Source organism: Onychostoma macrolepis, chromosome 17, assembly GCF_012432095.1.
Source record: "Onychostoma macrolepis isolate SWU-2019 chromosome 17, ASM1243209v1, whole genome shotgun sequence".
NCBI classification, from domain to species: Eukaryota; Metazoa; Chordata; class Actinopteri; order Cypriniformes; family Cyprinidae; genus Onychostoma; species Onychostoma macrolepis.
Genome location: NC_081171.1, coordinates 766,395 through 785,173, shown reverse-complemented (window position 1 = coordinate 785,173; position 18,779 = coordinate 766,395). Strand labels below are relative to the sequence as shown.

The window sequence follows — 18,779 nt, the reverse complement described above, 5'->3', positions numbered from 1 at the left end:
TAGTGTTGGGTCAGATACTCTAAAAAAGTAATTCATTACTAGTTGAATTAACATCTTAAACAGTGTAATTAGATTCCTCTCTATAAAAAGTATTGCTTTACTTATTACTAGTTAAGTTGAGCAATACAAGGAAAGACATGAAACTGCTTTTAATTCTTTCAAATAAATAATATAAAACTGCATAAATTATTCCTGAACTGACCAAAGTATTTAAAGGGGCGAAGATTACATTAAAAATATATTATATGTTCCATTTTGATGTTAAATCCACTATTGTTTTATATAAAATTGTTTTATTGTCTCTACAGTATTTAATGCAGTTACATCAGAAGTAACTAATTAAATTGCAGAAAAGTAATCCCTTACTTTACTTTTTCAAGGGAAAAGTAATTAAATTACAGTTATTAATTGCTTAGTAATGCATTACACCCAACACTGATTAAATCATCAAACACAGAACCCAGAAAAAAAATGAAAACAGAATTTAGGGGAAAATAAAAATGCATTTAATGTGACCTTAAATTAAAAGAGTTTACATTATAGTTATACATCACAACTGTACATTAATATTATTATTATTATTACCTTTTTTTCTCTCTTTCTCTCTCTCTCATGTATTGAAAGGCTGTGTAAAATGTTTGCACTATACATTCTATGTTTATTCTGTACGTCTACTGTCAATTTGTCACATTTCACATGTCAATTGTTTCACAATTACAAATAAATAAAATCAAGGTCAAATTTGTAAAAAATAAATAAATAAATAAACACTTCCAAACTTTGTCGTTGGACCCAATTCACATCACATAAGAAAAAAAAAATTAAAAGGAGTTTAATTGTGAACAAACAAGTTCTATTCACATTCATTCTCAAGCTCTAACAAACATGTGGAAAGCATTCTTTCCCCACTTATGAATATCATAAATATTAATATCATATGATTATATTTTTGGCCGTATTGCCCAGCCCTAGTCTGATGTATGGACTGAAACACGTCTCGTGTGTGACCGTCTGAGATTAATTGATTGATGTTCTGGTTTTCCTCTTGCAGCATCTGCCTGCCGGAGAAGCTGGAGTACATCGCAAACAAATACGCCGAACATTCCCACGAGAAATGGGCTGCTGAGAAGGTGAGAGAAATTAACCCACATCAGCTGCTGGATTCAACAGCGAAAGAATCCTTAAATACATGAGATTCTCACCATGCTGAGCGGCTTCAGAGGACACGCTAAACTAATCAAACGTTCGATGTCAGTCGGGTAAATGTGTAGCGAAGTGAGTTGTTCCTCGTCTGTGTTCAGGTGCTTCTGGGCTGGAAACACGGAGAAAACATCGATGAGAAAGCCAAAACTCACCCGATGCTGAGATCCTACAAATCCCTGACGGAAAAGGTACAAAAGCTATTGAAACTAGAGACAAATATTCCAGTATGTGCATTAAAAAAATTACTAGCAAGTGCTCTGACTTCAACCTGTAAATGTTTTAATTGAGTTTTTTTTTTTCTATGTGTTTTTATGTATTGTAATTAGTGGTGTCAAGCAATTAATCGTGATTATTCGCATCCAAAATGCAAAAAGTTTGTGTGTGTACTGTTTATTTATTATGTATATATACTGTAAACACACACAGATACAGTATATATTTTGAAAATATTTACATGCAGGGTTTAAATTGGGCCGGGGCCCACGACTCCAGGGCTCAACATTAATGCTTCATTAACGCCAGAAAAGTAACATGATTAAAACATCACTAACCAAAAATATCTATGTAAACACCAAAACGCAAGTATTATTCTGATTTTATTACATTTAGAGTAAGTGGCGAATCTATTGACAGTATAAGGTTGCGCTGCTGAGGCGAGGTTCACGCAGCCTCTCGAGAAGAAATCAAATGCAAATGTAAGAATTTGAAATGAAAGTTAATGAGATTAGTGGGAAAACAGCCTCTATAAAGGTAAAAAAGAAAAAAAGGCCTTGGATAAATTATAAAACACATGCAGTTGTATAGCCTGTGTCATAGCTGATAGAAAACTGATGAGAATATTGCATTAGAATAAATCGTATTTGCAAAAAAAAAATAATGCGCGCACACACACACACATAATACATATTTCCATTGTCCTCATTTGTAAGTCGCTTTGGATAAAAGTGTCTGCTAAATTACTAAGTGTATGTATGTATGTATGTATATGCTCGATACCATAGAGCACCCCACATAACAAATCCCAATTTAACCCCTGTTTACATGTATAAATTTATATTCATATAATTTATATTTAAATATGTTTAATATCTAAACAACATTTTTCTTAAATATATACATGCATGTGTGTGTGTATTTATATATACACAATAAATACAGTGGGCAAAAAGTATTTAGTCAGCCACCAATTGTGCAAGTTCTCCCACTTAAAAAGACGAGAGAGGCCTGTAATTTTCATCATAGGTATACCTCAACTATGAGAGACAAAATGAGAAAAAAATCCAGAAAATCACATTGTAGGATTTTTAAAGAATTTATTTGCAAATTATGGTGGAAAATAAGTATTTGGTCAATAACAATTTTCATCTCAATACTTTGTTATATACCCTTTGTTGGCAATGACAGAGGTCAAACGTTTTCTGTAAGTCTTCACAAGGTTTTCACACACTGTTGCTGGTATTTTGGCCCATTCCTCCATGCAGATCTCCTCTAGAGCAGTAATGTTTTGGGGCTGTCGCTGGGCAACACGGACTCCAAAGATTTTCGATGGGGTTGAGATCTGGAGACTGGCTAGGCCACTCCAGGACCTTGAAATGCTTCTTACGAAGCCACTGCTTCGCTGTTCGGGCGGTGTGTTTGGGATCATTGTCATGCTGAAAGACCCAGCCACGTTTCATCTTCAATGCCCTTGCTGATGGAAGGAGGTTTTCACTCAAAATCTCACGATACATGGCCCCATTCATTCTTTCGTTTACGGATCAGTCGTCCTGGTCCCTTTGCAGAAAAACAGCCCCAAAGCATGATGTTTCCACCCCATGCTTCACAGTAGGTATGGTGTTCTTTGGATGCAACTCAGCATTCTTTCTCCTCCAAACACGACAAGTTGAGTTTTTACCAAAAGTTCTATTTTGGTTTCATCTGACCATATGACATTCTCCCAATCCTCTTCTGGATCATCCAAATGCTCTCTAGCAAACTTCAGACGGGCCGGACATGTACTGGCTTAAGCAGGGGGACACGTCTGGCGCTGCAGGATTTGAGTCCCTGGCGGCGCAGTGTGTTACTGATGGTAGCCTTTGTTACTTTGGTCCCAGCTCTCTGCAGGTCATTCACTAGGTCCCCGTGTGGTTCTGGGATTTTTGCTCACAGTTCTTGTGATCATTTTGACCCCACGGGGTGAGATCTTGCGTGGAGCCCCAGATCGAGGGAGATTATCAGTGGTCTTGTATGTCTTCCATTTTCTAATAATTGCTCCCACAGTTGATTTCTTCACACCAAGCTGCTTACCTATTGCAGATTCAGTCTACCCAGCCTGGTGCAGGTCTACAATTGTGTTTCTGGTGTCCTTTGACAGCTCTTTGGTCTTGGCCATGGTGGAGTTTGGAGTTGGACTGTTTGAGGTTGTGGACAGGTGTCTTTTATACTGATAACGAGTTCAAACAGATGCCATTCATACAGGTAACGAGTGGAGGACAGAGGAACCTCTTAAAGAAGAAGTTACAGGTCTGTGAGAGCCAGAAATCTTGCTTGTTTGTAGGTGACCAAATACTTATTTTACCGAGGAATTTACCAATTTATTTTCTCATTTTGTCTCTCATAGTTGAGGTATACCTATGATGAAAATTGCAGGCCTCTCTCATCTTTTTAAGTGGGAGAACTTGCACAATTGGTGGCTGACTAAATACTTTTTTGCCCCACTGTATACACAGTACACACACATATATTATGTAAACAAAAACAAAAAAAACCCATTTTGGATGCGATTAATCATTTGACAGCACTAGTTGTAATATATGTTTTTATGTTTCTCAGCAGATATTAATTCTCCTGCCAGGCTGTTATTGAAAATAAGAACTTGTTCTTAATTAACTTGCCTGGTTAAATAAATGAAAAATGTTTGGCTCTCAGCGTGAGTGTTTGCGTCCGCAGGAGAGGGAGGCGTATCGCTGGACGGTGCGCGAGTCGCTGAAGAGCATGTTAGCGATGGGATGGAGCATCGATCGCACCAGAGAAGGAGAGAGCATGCTTCAGCAGAGAGAGATGGAGAAGCTGCGCCGCGTCTCACAGGCTTCTCAGGTGCTTACACTGACTGTCAGCTCTATATGATGCCTTACAATGTTTGCTAACTGTATAAATGCAGTCATTTCATCAATAAGAGTTCAGCGGCCTCAAATACGATCATAAACGGTGAGGTCAGTCTATAAACACAGAAGACGTTCACAGATGTTTATTTGTTTAGTTAATGGAGTACTTCACTTCCAGAACACAAATATACAGATAATGTACTCACCCCCTTGTCATCCAAGATGTTCATGTCTTTCTTTCTCGAGTCGTAAAGAAATTGTTTTTTGAGGAAAACGTTTCAGGATTTCTCTCCATATAATGGACTTCTATGGTGCCCCGAGTTTTACTTCAAAATGCAGTTTAAATGCAGCTTCAAACGACTCTAAACGATCCCAGCCGGGGAAGAAGGCTCTTATCTAGCGAAACGATCAGTTATTTTCTAAAACAATTTTTACAATTTATATACTTTTTAACCTCAAACGCTCGTCTTGTCTAGCTCTGCGTGAGCTCTGTGCATTCCGGTTCATGACAGTTAGGGTAGGTCTAAAAAATTGTTTTAGATAATAACCGATCGTTTCGCTAGATAAGACCCTTCTTCCTCGGCTGGGATCGTTTAGAGCCGTTTGAAGCTGCATTTAAACTGCATTTTGGAAGTAAAAACTCGCGGGCACCATAGAAGTCCATTATATGGAGAGAAATCCTGAAACGTTTTCCTCAAAAAACATAATTTCTTTACGACTCAAGAAAGAAAGACATGAACATCTTGGATGACAAGGGGGTGAGTACATTATCTGTATATTTGTGTTCTGGAAGTGAACTACTCCATTAACACAGACATTGTACATTAATAAAACATTTCTGTAAATGTACCAGAATTAGTCAAAAGGCTATTTTTCATCCGTAGTCCCTGGACAGATGTTACAAGTCACCCTAAAAAATATATGATTAGAATGCATGCTAAGAGAATTTAACAATTACATAGCACAATCCATAAAACAGTCTATTAATAAAAACAAATAAGGTCAATCAAAAACAACATAAACAGAATACAAACAATAGTAGGACAGCCAGCAGAAATAAAATTCTAATGTGTGACGCAGTGTTTGTTATTGTGTGTTTTCAGGGGAACGGCTTCAATCCAAACCCGCTGGACATGAGCAGCGTCCTTCTGTCCAGAGAACTGCAGGTGATGTATAGCAAAGTCTGTTAACATTCATTTATGCGTTAGCTAAAGTTATGAGGCAACGATTCTTATCTGGACAAACTTTATTTTGTTAGATGGACTCTAACTTTTTCAGTTTTTTTTTCATAAGGAAAAACAGAATCTAGAATCTTGAATTTTTAAAATGTTTGTTTTGATTATATTGTTGAATATTTAATCTGTATTTTGATATGTGAAGCTGATATGGTAATAAATACAACATGTATTACCTAGTAATAAATCAATAAATCAAAGCAATAAATTGCAATAAATTTTAGCCATCTTTAGTAATACTAGTTGATAAAAAAATTAGTAATTGTAACTAATGTTAAAAGATAAAATTTTGATTTAAAAAAATGCATTAATAAATGTTGAAATTAATAAGGTCTTATTTGTTAACATTAGTTTGTGCATTACCTAACTATGAGCAATATAGTTTTGCTTAGTTTATTAATCTTTGATTAATGCATGAATTCATGTTGAAATTAATAATGTCTTATTTGTTAACCTTAATTCATTCATTCCTTCATATATTTTTGTACAGCATTTATTAATCTGTAAATCTCATTTAATAAAAATGTATAAACACCCGATGCAATTTTTAAATGAAAAAATGCATTAATAAATGAGATGAGATCATTTATGTATATTTAATTTATGCATTAACTAAAAATGAGCAATATATTTTTCAGCATTTATTAATCTTTGTTAGTTAATAAAAAATTAATAAACAATTGTAACTAATGCTGACAGATTTTTAAATAATTTTTTTAATGCAGTAATAAATGTTGAAATATTATTTTTATTTTTATAGCATTTATTAATCTTTGTTAATATTTTGAAAAATTCTAAACATGTTACTAGATACAAGCTTTGATTTGAAAAATGCATTCATGTTGAAATTAGCATTCAACTGTAGTGTTAATATTGTTAACGGAAAATAATGTTAGCATGTGAAAGCGTATTGCAAAATTTTACCCTCTTAGTTACTGTTCTGTGTTTTTAGGTTTATGAATAATTTCATTCATTGATTATTGTCTCTATAAAGCATGATATCGATACAGTGTGTGTTCTGGACTTTCTTGTCTCGTCTTCTGTGCTCCAGTCGATGGTTGAGATCGTGGCTGAGAACTATCACAACATCTGGGCCAAGAAGAAGAAGAGTGATCTGGGCAGCAGAGGTTTGTTTCTCTGGTCTCGAGCTCTCCGTGAGCGTGTTGTGAGGATCACGTGTGTCGTGACGTGTTGTATGTTCTCTCAGCCGCAGGAGGAGCTCATCCGCTGCTGGTGCCTTACGACACGCTCACGGCCAAAGAGAAGACCAAAGACCGCGAGCGAGCGCAGGATCTCTTCCGCTTCCTGCAGATCAACGGATACGCCATCAGCAGGTGTGTGTGCTTTCACACGCATGAGTCTAAAGCCCCCTTCACACCAAGAACGATAACTATAAAGATTACTATAAAGATTTACATTACATTTAGTGCAAGTCTAAAAGAGCAAGTTTTTTGTTGTTGTTTTTTTAAGAATAAAATTAGAATAGAGAGTGCTAGAGTTAGAGGGTCAAATAAAGATGGAAGTTTTTAATATATATATATATATGTGTGTATGTGTGTGTGTGTGTGTGTGACCCTGGAGCACAAAAGCAGTCATAAGCAGCACAGGTATATTTGTAGCAATATCCAACAATACATTGTATGGGTCAAAATTATACATTTTTCTTTTATGCCAAAAATCATTAGGATATTAAGTAAAGATCATGTTCCATGAAGATATTTTGTAAATTTCCTACCATAAATATATTCAAATTTAATTTATGATTAGTAATATGCATTGCTAAGAACTTCATTTGAACAACTTTAAAGGTGATTTTTTTCAATATTTAGATTTTTTTTGCACCCTCAGATTCCAGATTTTCAAATAGTTATAGTTCTAAAAATCGTTCTCAATATTAAAGAATACCAGAGACCACACCACAGTTATAACAATAAAGGCACAGAGAAAACATATCGTTGGAATCACTTTCAGAACGATTTTTTCCAGCTGATGAACGATACAAACATTGACAGGCAATCAGAATCCACCCTGCTGTAATGAGCTGGACAATTTAAAGCGGCAGACGAGTGTGCGCTTAGAATAAACAGACGATATCGTCCGCTGATGTGGGCGCTAATATCGTTATGTTTATAGTTATGGTTGTTGGTGTGAACGGGGCTTAACCCCGCGTCCGCTGCTGTGTTTCAGGGGTCTGAAGGACATGGAGCAGGACTCGTCCTCGATGGAGAAACGCTTCGCCTTCCGCTTCCTGAAGAAGCTGCTGAAGTACGTGGACTCAGCGCAAGAGTTCATCGCTCATCTCGGTTAGTGAAAGCGTTTCTCGCGGGGGGACAGAGACGCTTGTTCTGTCACAGATTCATGAATTAACCTTCGCACTCTCACTCGTTTCAGAGGCGATGGCGAGCAGCGGAAAGAACGACAGATCGCCGCATGAACAAGAAATCAAGTTCTTTGCAAAGGTTTGAGAATGATCTCTACATACTGAATGTATATGAGATACAGATGTAATGTTAATTTAATTACCAACACATGCTCAGTTTATTTATTTATTTATTTATTTATTATTTTAATGTATATATTTATACATTTAATATAATTTAAAATTGATTTAATTTAATATAATTTATTTAAATTTAATATTACATTTGATGCTTTTACATTATATTATATATTGTACAACAATTATATAAATTTTATCATTATGTTATTATTAATTATATTAATATTATTAGTTTTTATAACTAAATTATATTATATATATTATATATATATATATATATATATATATATATATACACAATATATTATTTTTATTAATATATCATTAATTTATTATTTTATGTCAAATTTAATATTTTAGTTATTTGTAGTTATTTTTTAATCTAAATGTATATATTTATATATTTAATATAATTAAAAGTTGTTAATTTTGTATTTAAATAATTTAAATATAATTACAAATCTAATATTTGTATATATGTGTATATATATATATATATATATATATATTTTTTTTTTTTTTTTTTTTTTTTTAATTATTATTATTTTTAATTAATATATAATTCAACTTTAAATACAATGTTCAAAGACGTACATTTAATATAAATATATATATATATATATATATATATATATATATATATATATATATATATACATATAAGTGTGTGTGTGTGTGTGTATGTATGTGTGTGTGTGTGTGTGTATATATATATATATATATATATATATATATATATATAAAACCTTACTGAGTTTAATTTCCTGTTCACCTGTTGTACTTCCTGTAGGTGCTCCTCCCCTCATAGACCAGTACTTTAAAAACCACTCGCTCTACTTCCTGTCGTCGGCCACTAAGAATCTGAGCAGCAGCGGATACGCGTCGAACAAAGAGAAGGAGATGGTCACCAGGTGATGAGCAGCTCGTGTCATATAATTATAGAAATATGGATCTCATAGTCAGAAACATGTTGTACCTCTTCACTCGTGACACCTGATTTATAAATCAGCTCACAGTATGCTGGTTTATCTGCTTTATGATTGATGTTTTTGTAGCTGCTTCTTCTCTCCTCACCTGTCTAAGCTTGCGTTTCTCCCTTCCTCTCGCTGTCTCCTCACTTCCTGCTGCGTTCTGCTGGTCTGTAGTCTGTTCTGTAAGCTGGCCGCTCTGGTTAGACACAGGATCTCTCTGTTTGGTAAGATCACCGCGTCTCTCTGACGGTCTCTGATGCTCATCGAGTCGCTGCTTCTCAGTGGTTTATGGTTTGTGTTTACAGGAATTGACTCCACCACTATGGTCAGCTGTCTGCACATCCTCGCACACACATTGGACACCAGGTACGACCTCACTTCCTGTCAGTATCTTCAGTACCCTCATAATGCATTCACAATCTGTAGATCCTAACCCTAATCCTAACCCTATTTTCACATTCCGGGAAGAGTCTTTATTTTATAAAAGAGTGATAACCTAATATTATTCAACTAAAACCATATTGTATGTGATCAGCAGCTTCTTATTAATGAGTGAATGTGGGAAAAGTTTTGAATGTTACCATGTTGTTACTGCATTTACCCCTTATTAATTAAAAATTGAGAAATTCTTTGAAATGTCAAATTACACATGAACCAGACCCAAAAAAAAAACAAAACAAAAAAAAAATATATATATATATGTATATTTCAATATTGATGAGAAATGTTATTTGAATATATCGTTGTTTGAAATTTATAAGAACATATAATCTGAGAATTATCAGTATTAAAACCATTGGAATGAATGGAATTTAATTAAATTCCTTTGAGTTTATAACTCATGATTGCTCAAAAACAGTCCAAATGAAACCTACAACTTTATTTCTAGCAAAACAAACAAACAAAAAAAACATAAATATTACTCTAAAAAGTTTTCAAATAAAATAAATAATTTTATTTGCATAAACGTTCACTTTCAGATGAAAAGTCATCAATAGATGACACATTTTTTTGCATTTAGATGACTAAAGTTTTTTGACACTAATATAACTCCACTGATAATTTTTCAGAAAGTATTTTTGACAAATGGCACTCCATACACACCCGGGTCAAAATGACCCGAACACAAATATGTCTTATATCTCTTTCTAATAATTGTAAAAAATCTGAAAAAATAAATGATGTGTATTTTGAGGGTCTTAAATCATTCGCAAAGTTTCACTAAAAACGATGCAGTTTTTAGAAATGTTAATGCATCTCTTCCTGAATGCGTTCTGCGTGATAATTAATGCAATGAGGCAGATCAGACATCAGCTGTGTGTGACTGAGATGATGCTGTAGGACGGTTTCTCTCTCAGGACCGTGATGAAGTCCGGATCGGAGCTGGTCAAAGCCGGTCTGAGGACGTTCTTTGAGAACGCGGCTGAAGATCTGGAGAAGACCCTGGAGAACCTGAAGCTGGGGAAGTTCACACACTCACGCAGTCAGATGAAGGGCGTCTCGCAGAACATCAACTACACCACCGTGGCTCTGCTGCCCATCCTGACCGCTCTGTTCGAGCACATCACCGAACACCAGTTCGGATCCGACCTGCTGCGTGAGTCAAACACCACAAAAACAACACACTTTTAATGTCAGCGTGTATATTTGCGTTTGTATATCTATATTGTGAGTAAATTAAATATACCTGTTTTTCTCTGAAAAGCACCTATAATAATATTGTAATAAAGAGATATAACTTGCTTGGGGAATGTTATATGTAGACAACATTTTATTTGGAAGTGTAAAACTTTCTAAAGAAAAACAAAAACTTTAGGAATTTCTGTTTGAGTAAAAACAGTAAAAACACCCAATTGTTGCTTGCGTTTTCCTAAATTTCTGGCAAATTCAATCAAATTGGGACATTAAATTAGCTAGACTGAAACTGTTTATAATGATATATGGCACTTCTCTAGAATAGTTTTGAGAAAACAAAGTAAAGGACAGGCGGGTCAGGTGCCCCAAAAATGTTCTAGGTGTTTAAGGGTTAAACGCTATGAACTATACAATGCTTTGTTTGGTGGTGTTTTGTCAGTGGATGATGTGCAGGTGTCGTGTTATCGAATCCTGACCAGTTTATACTCGCTGGGGACGGGGAAGAACATCTATGTGGAGAGGTGAGCGTGTGTGTGTGTGTGTGTGTGTGTGTGTGTGTGTGGGTGTGGGTGGGTGGGTGTTATAATGTGTGTGTGTGTGTGTGTGTGTTGTAATGTGTGTGTGTGGGTGTTATAATGTGTCTCTGTGTGTGTGTGTGTGTGTGTGTGTGTGTGTGTGTGTGTGTGTGTGTTTGTGTGGGTGGGTGGGTGGGTGTTATAATGCCCGTGTGTGCGCTATAGTGTGTGTGTGTGTGTGTTATAATGCGCGTGTGTGCGCTATAATGTGTGTGTGTGTGTGTGTGTGTGTCTCAGGCAGCTGCCAGCGCTGGGTGAGTGTTTGGCGACTCTAGCCGGTGCGATGCCCGTGGCGTTTCTGGAGCCGCAGCTCAACACACACAACCCCTGCTCTGTCTTCAACACCAAGACGTCTCGAGAACGAGTCCGTGAGTAACACACTCCTCTGACGGTCTGCACTCACTAGGGTTCACTCAAAAAAAAAAATCTCATTATCATTCAGTTTCATTTTAGTTGTATTGATATACTATTTTAGTTTGCCATAAATATTTAGAATGTTTTTTTTGTTGGTTTTATTTTTCATTTCAAAGTTTTAGTTATTTTTGTTGTGTTTTTGTAATGGTATTACTTTTTTTAAACATGTGTCTATATAGTTTTTATTAAAGTTTAGTTTTTAGTTGTAATTTTAGTTATTTTAGTAGTTCAACTTCAAATGAAAAAGAGAAGTGTTGCCCTGGCAATTAGATGAAATAAAATAAGTTTACCTTTTTCATTTTATTTATATATATATATATATATATATATATATATATATGTATATGTGTGTGTGTGTGTATATGTGTGTGTGTGTGTAATATTTTTTTTTTCAGTTAATGTTTTAATGTTTTCAGTTTTAGTTAACATTAATCTTGATTAGAGATCTTGATTTCTTTAAATTAATATTAACATAAATTAAATGCAACACAGCAAGCACCTTTAAATGTACAAAGTAGAAATGTTTATTTTGCATTATAATAATGTGCATTTATAAGAAAGATTTGCTCAATTGTCATCATAATCTTAATGGTTTTAAACTGTATGAATTTTAATGGCTTTATTTTTGCGATATGAATATGTTTTTATGGATAGTGTGTGTTTGAGTGGTTTGTGTGTTGTCCAGTCGTAGGGCTGCCGGAGTCGGTGGAGGACGTGTGTCCGGAGATGCCTCGTCTGGACGGTCTGATGAGGGACATTAACGACATGTCCGAGTCGGGCGCTCGTTACACGGAGATGCCGCATGTGATCGAGGTGGTGCTGCCCATGCTGTGTAATTATCTGTCGTACTGGTGGGAGCGAGGCCCGGAGAACCGGCCCGCATCCGTCTGCAGCACCACCGTCACCTCCGAACACCTCAGCCTCATCCTCGGGAACATCCTCAAGATCCTCAACAGCAACCTGGGCATCGACGAGGCCTCCTGGATGAAGCGCATCGCAGGTGATCCATTAGTCTCCCATAATGCATCAGCAGCTGCATCTCTGTCACAAACTTAAGCCCTTTTTGGACGGGACTAGTTTTCTAAAGTACGTTTGAGTTTAGATTCTTATCACCTGACATAATAAACATCTCCGTGTTTATTACAGAGGTGGGAGGGTCTGTTTCGGTGCAGAGACCACACGCTCTTTATGTGTTCAGTGCATATAGTCATCAGGATTGATCGTATAACCACAGTTTTACTACAAATACCATGGTGAAGCTATATGGCTAGTATGGAAAAAGCATGGTTAATTTGTGGTTACTTTAGTTTAACTATTTTATTTTTTTTATTTGAAGTAAAACCATGTTTAATTTTCATAAAGGCACATATGTAATTAAAACATTATGTATTTGAGTGCAGAAATGAAGGTGAGTAATCTTACCCGATGCTGATATTACAGTAGCCAGTCTTAAAGTGTCCCTATCATGGGTTATGAAAGGTTCATATTTTGGTTTTGGGAGTCCCTAACAACAGGTTGACATGTATGCAAGGTCAAAAAACACTTTCATTTTTTCATAATATGCATTTATTTTTACCTTATTTGCTCAACGCAGTGTTTGTGAGCGCAGTGCTGCTTTGTTTACAGTGTTAACGGGGAAACCGCTATTTTTAACGCTCCAACAGCGGCACCTAGTGGCAAAGAATGAATTAGCTTTTTCATTCAGACCAATGCGAAAATCAAGTTTCCCAGGTCTGTGTGCGCAACAAGTGGGAGGCAATATGCTAATGTTTCATGCTGACGTCAACATGAAACGACTTGGGATTCGTTTTAAAAACGACTCGTTTCAATGATTCAGAGTCGACTCTTTCTTTTGAGAGACATACACAGTGCACTTTCAGATTTAAAACTCTGCGGGATGTTTTCATTCACTTAGAGCTAAGTACCGAGACTTGCTACTGCTAATACATCCACAACATGCTGCTGTGAGCATGTAAGAAATACTGCTGCTGCACATATAACATATATGAATAACCACCACATGATCACCTCGTAGCAGATCTATACAGGTGGAGCTGGGGAAGGTGGAGGGTTTCTAATGTCTCTGCAACTGCTATATTTTTTAATGTTGAGCAGTGAGCTCATTGGCTACCGATACAGGAGAGAACCAATCAGCTGTGCCATGTGATTATGATGTCATTATATCAGATTGAGTTAGACCTATCGGACTGCGCCATCTAGAGTTTCGTGTGTGTGTGTGTGTAGTGTACGCTCAGCCCATCATCAGTAAGGCGCGCGCTGATCTGCTGAAGATGCACTTCTTGCCGACGCTGGAGAAGCTGAAGAAGAAGACGGTGAAGGTGGTGATGGAGGAGGAGCTTCTGAAAGCCGATGGGAAGAGCGACACCCAGGAGGCGGAGCTTCTGATCCTGGATGAGTTTGCGGTGCTGTGCAGAGATCTGTACGCCTTCTACCCCATGCTCATCCGCTACGTGGACAACAACAGGTGACCAGAGCCAGTTCATGATCACTGATCTCATGACATCAAGACTTTTGTTTCATTTTATATATATATATATTTTAAAGAATAATTTCTCTTTTTGTAAAATGATTTACATTTTTTAATTTTACGTTTTTACGAGTGATTTTTTTTTTATTAATTATTTTTCAGTTTTATTTATTAAATTATCAATTATTTTAATTTTATATTGATTTAATTATTAGTTGTTGTTTTTTTACTGTTGTTATGTTACAATTGTTTATTTTAATTGTACATTTTATTATTAAGTGTTTGGTTTTGATTTGTTTATTTTAAGATTATTTTTGTTTTTCATTTTATTAATTAATTTATTATTAAAATGATAAATTAAATAATAAATGATTAGTAAATGTTTTATTTGTATTATTTTTATTAATCATTTTAATTTGACATATTTATGATTTAATAAATTATTAGTTTTATTTTGATTATTTTTATATTTTAACATGATTTTATTTGTACATATTTATGATTTAATTATTTATTTCGATTTATATTTTTTAAAATTATTATACATTATGGTTTAATTAATTTTTTATTTTAAACTGATTTATTTTAATTTTACATTTTATTACTAAGTGTTTTATTTTGATTATTTGTTTTTATTTCAAAATTATTCATTGTAAGTTTACATATTTGTGGTTGAATTAATTATTAGTGTTTTATTTTAAAAATATATATTTTAACATTGATTTTTAAAATTATAGTTTATTTCAAAATTATTTTAATTTAACATTATTTAATTATTAGTTTTTATTAAAATAATTTTTATTTACATTATGATTTGATTAATCTTTTTTTTTTTTTTTTCATTTTTATTAAGTTTAATTTGACACATTGACACATTTGACAGGTGATTTAATTATTTATTCGTTTTTTCTTCAACTCCCAGTTTGTAACTCTGAATCCACTGAGTTGCATGTAGTGCATCTGGTCTCTGATCTGCTGCTCTGTGCTCTCAGGTCTCGGTGGCTAAAGGAGCCGGATGCGGATTCTAATGAGCTCTTCAGGATGGTGGCAGAGATCTTCATCCTGTGGTGTAAATCACACGTAAGAGCCGAGACCATCAGCCGCTTTATGAGGCTATAATATCACATCATGGAGGTCTCGTTAAAACGAGCATTATTTTAATCACACACTGTCCAGAGAGCATCCCATTATCATTCAGATGCTCTCATAACCAGAGCATTAGGAGCTAAAGATGCTTCTGTCTGTGTTTCTCTGCAGAACTTCAAGAGGGAAGAGCAGAACTTTGTGGTTCAGAACGAGATCAACAACCTCTCGTTCCTCACCGGTGACAGTAAAACCAAGATGGCAAAGGTACGAGTGAGAACGAGCTCAAATTACCCACAGATCCGCTGCAGTCACATGACTTCAACACTTAAACCCCTCCCACGTAAATAAATATCAGAATGATGCTGAAAATCCAGCTCTGATCACAGCAATCAATTACATCTTAACAGATATTCACATAGAAAACAGCTGTTTTGAATTAAAATAATATTGCACTGTTTTTTTCTGTATTTTTGATCAAATAAATGCAGCCAGAAGAGGCTTCTTTCAGAAACATTACATTTCACAGGTCTTTTGATCGCAAGTCTGCGTCTGATTACAGAAGTGAACGTGTTTGTCGTGAAGGATATCGATGTACGAGCTGCTTGTGAAGGCAAACCTGAGCTTCAGATTGACCGTTTTAATCTTTCATTGCACGTTCCCCTTCATAAATACACACTAAAGTACTAATATCACACATGAGCTCCCTCACATGCTGATATCCACGTCATTAAACCTCCGTCACGAGAGCATCACTGGTGGGTTTGTTTTCACAGGAGAACAAATTAAAGCTCATAAACCTGTCACACATATTCGGATTCACTAAATGCATGTATTTATTAATGTAAAGCTATATTAACAGAACTTAATTTAATTTTACTTTAATTTAATTATTAGCTTTTTATTTATTTGCATTTTTAATTGTTTTATTTTGTTTGTTTTTCATTTTTGGTTTAGTTTGACATTTATTTTATTAGTAGGTGTTTTGATTTAGATTTTTTTCATTTTAAAATTATTAATTTTAATTTGTTATGTATGATTGAATAAATTATTAGTGTTTTATTTTTATTCTTTTTTTTATTTATTATTTATTATTATTTGACATTGATTTAATAGTTTTTATTTTGATTTAACAGTTTTTTTATTTTTATTTTGAATTTTGTAATATTATATTTTAATTGTTTTATTTTATTACAAATTAATTTTGTTTAGTAATTATTTGCTTTTCATTTATTTTCATTTGACATTGATTTAAGTGATTTTTTTTTTTACATTTTGTATTGTTTTTATTTTAATTTTTTTTATTTAATAATTATTTTTGATATAGCTTTTGATTCAATCACTCATGATAAAACACACATTTATAACCTGATGCATTGAATAACTCTCACAGGAAATGGAAAATATTACTTCCTCCAATCTCTCAAAGCAAACTCAGTCCTGGATTGGCTGAATTTATTGAGTAGTTCTGCCCAGATAATCAATGCTTTTGATCTGGTTAATCAGTGATTGAATATTTTCGTGAGCGTTTCCTGTGTGAATGTGTTCTCTAACTCTTGTTCTGTCTTTCTCCTTCATGCACAGTCATTCCTCCCCAAGGTACAGTGAGCTGCATGAGCTCTGGTCACGTGTGTTTCTGTCATGTTTGTCTGCAGCAGCGTCGGTCAGGTCATTACACTCACAGCTCTTGTGCTCGACCTGCATGAGAGTAACACTGCCAGTTACTCTGGTACAGATACTGTTACGGTGTTTCGGCATGATTTCTGTGTTTCTTCTGGATTTTGTGAGAGTCTGGAGCGTTTGTTTTGTCAGGATTCATCAGAGCACGAGCGAAGCAGCTCTTCTGTGTCTCTAAACATGAGGAATGTAATGTTAGTGTTGTTTTAGTATTATTTATATAGTATTTATTAGTAATTTGATTCATTTGAATTAGCTTTTATTTTTATATTTTCATTTCAATTTGTCATTTTAATAGTTTTCTTGTTGGGTAACACTTTACAATAAGGTTCCGTTAGTTAATGTACAGTATTAACTAACATGAATGAACAATGCATTTATTACAGTATTTATTAATCTTTGTCAATGTTAGTTAATAAAAATGCAGTCGTTCATTGTAAGTTCATGTTAATTCACTGTGCATTAACTAATTTTAACAATCACAACATTTGATTTTAATAACGCATTAGTAAATGTTAAAATTGACATTAACTAAGATTAATAAATGCTGTAACAGTTTACAATAAGGTGTCATTTGTTAACATTAGTTATTGTATTTACTAACATGATCAAATAATGCATTTATTACACTATTTATTAATCTTTGTTAATGTTAGTTAATAAAAATACAGTTGTTCATTGTTTGTTCATGTTAGCTCACAGTGCATTAACTAATGTTAACAAACACAATTGTGATTTTAATAATGCATTAGTAAATGCTGAAATTAACATTAACTATGATTCATAAATGCTGTTCATTCTTAGTTCATGTTAACTAAAGTCGTTAACTAATGAACCTTATTGTAAAGTGTTACCTTGTTGGGTCCTTTTGTAATTTGTATTAGATTTTGGGTATTTTTTAATATTTCTTTTATTTAAATATTTTTATGTTATTTAGTAGAAGTAATAGTAATAATAATAATAATTATAATAATAAAGCTAAAAAGAAATGCATAAACAAAAACTATTGACAAAAGCACGTAAAATTACTGAAACTTTAAATTGAAAATTATTATTGTTGTTTTATATTTTTTAATTTATTTTTATTCATAGTAGATAAAAAAAAATTAAAAAGCAAAAAAAAAACTGAAATTGAAAACAAATATAAAAACAAAAACTAAAAAAAATAGCAAAAGTGTGTAACAAGTGCTAAAAGTAACATTGTAGCACATTGATGTTATTGTTGTGTTTTTACATATTAAACCACAATTGCAATTTTTTATCAGAAAAATCACAACATTTCTAATTTTCATTTAAGTATCGCTGTCAAACGATTAATTGCGATTAATCGCATCGAAAATAGTTTTTGTTTACATAATATATATGTGTGTGCTGTGTATATTTATTATGTATATATAAATACACACACATACATATAAATATACACAGCACAGACACATATATTATGTAAACAAAAACCTTTATTTATTTATTTATTTACACTGAACAAAATTATAAACGCAACACTTTTGTTTTTGCCCCCATTTTTCATGAGCTGAACTCAAAGATCTAAGACTTTTTCTATGTACACAAAAGGCCTATTTCTCTCAAATATTGTTAACAAATCTGTCTAAATCTGTGTTAGTGAGCCGAGATACTCCATCCACCTCACAGGTGTGGCATATCAAGATGCTGATTAGACAGCATGATTATTGCACAGGTGTGTCTTAGGCTGGCCACAATAAAAGGCCGCTCTAAAATGTGCAGTTTTACTGTTTTGGGGGGGTCCGGAGGGGTCCGAAAGCCAGTCAGTATCTGGTGTGACCACCATTTGCCTCACGCAGTGCAACACATCTCCTTCACATAGAGTTGATCAGGTTGTTGATTGTGGCCTGTGGGATGTTGGTCCACTCCTCTTCAATGGCTGTGCGGAGTT

General features: G+C 34.2%; 1 protein-coding gene across 1 annotated transcript in view; it reads left to right on the top strand.

Moving 5' to 3' along the window:
- Positions 1 to 18,779, top strand: part of LOC131522692 (ryanodine receptor 3) — a 188,814-nt gene that overhangs the window by 131,798 nt on the left and 38,237 nt on the right. Inside the window, 19 exon segments of the mRNA XM_058748334.1 lie at positions 1,052 to 1,130; positions 1,302 to 1,391; positions 4,132 to 4,278; positions 5,390 to 5,452; positions 6,573 to 6,648; positions 6,729 to 6,855; positions 7,709 to 7,824; positions 7,913 to 8,008; positions 8,812 to 8,932; positions 9,167 to 9,216; positions 9,298 to 9,358; positions 10,351 to 10,589; positions 11,067 to 11,148; positions 11,440 to 11,570; positions 12,302 to 12,616; positions 13,861 to 14,101; positions 15,097 to 15,184; positions 15,362 to 15,454; positions 16,772 to 16,786. Of these exon segments, the coding sequence (XP_058604317.1) occupies positions 1,052 to 1,130; positions 1,302 to 1,391; positions 4,132 to 4,278; positions 5,390 to 5,452; positions 6,573 to 6,648; positions 6,729 to 6,855; positions 7,709 to 7,824; positions 7,913 to 8,008; positions 8,812 to 8,932; positions 9,167 to 9,216; positions 9,298 to 9,358; positions 10,351 to 10,589; positions 11,067 to 11,148; positions 11,440 to 11,570; positions 12,302 to 12,616; positions 13,861 to 14,101; positions 15,097 to 15,184; positions 15,362 to 15,454; positions 16,772 to 16,786 (2,230 nt within the window).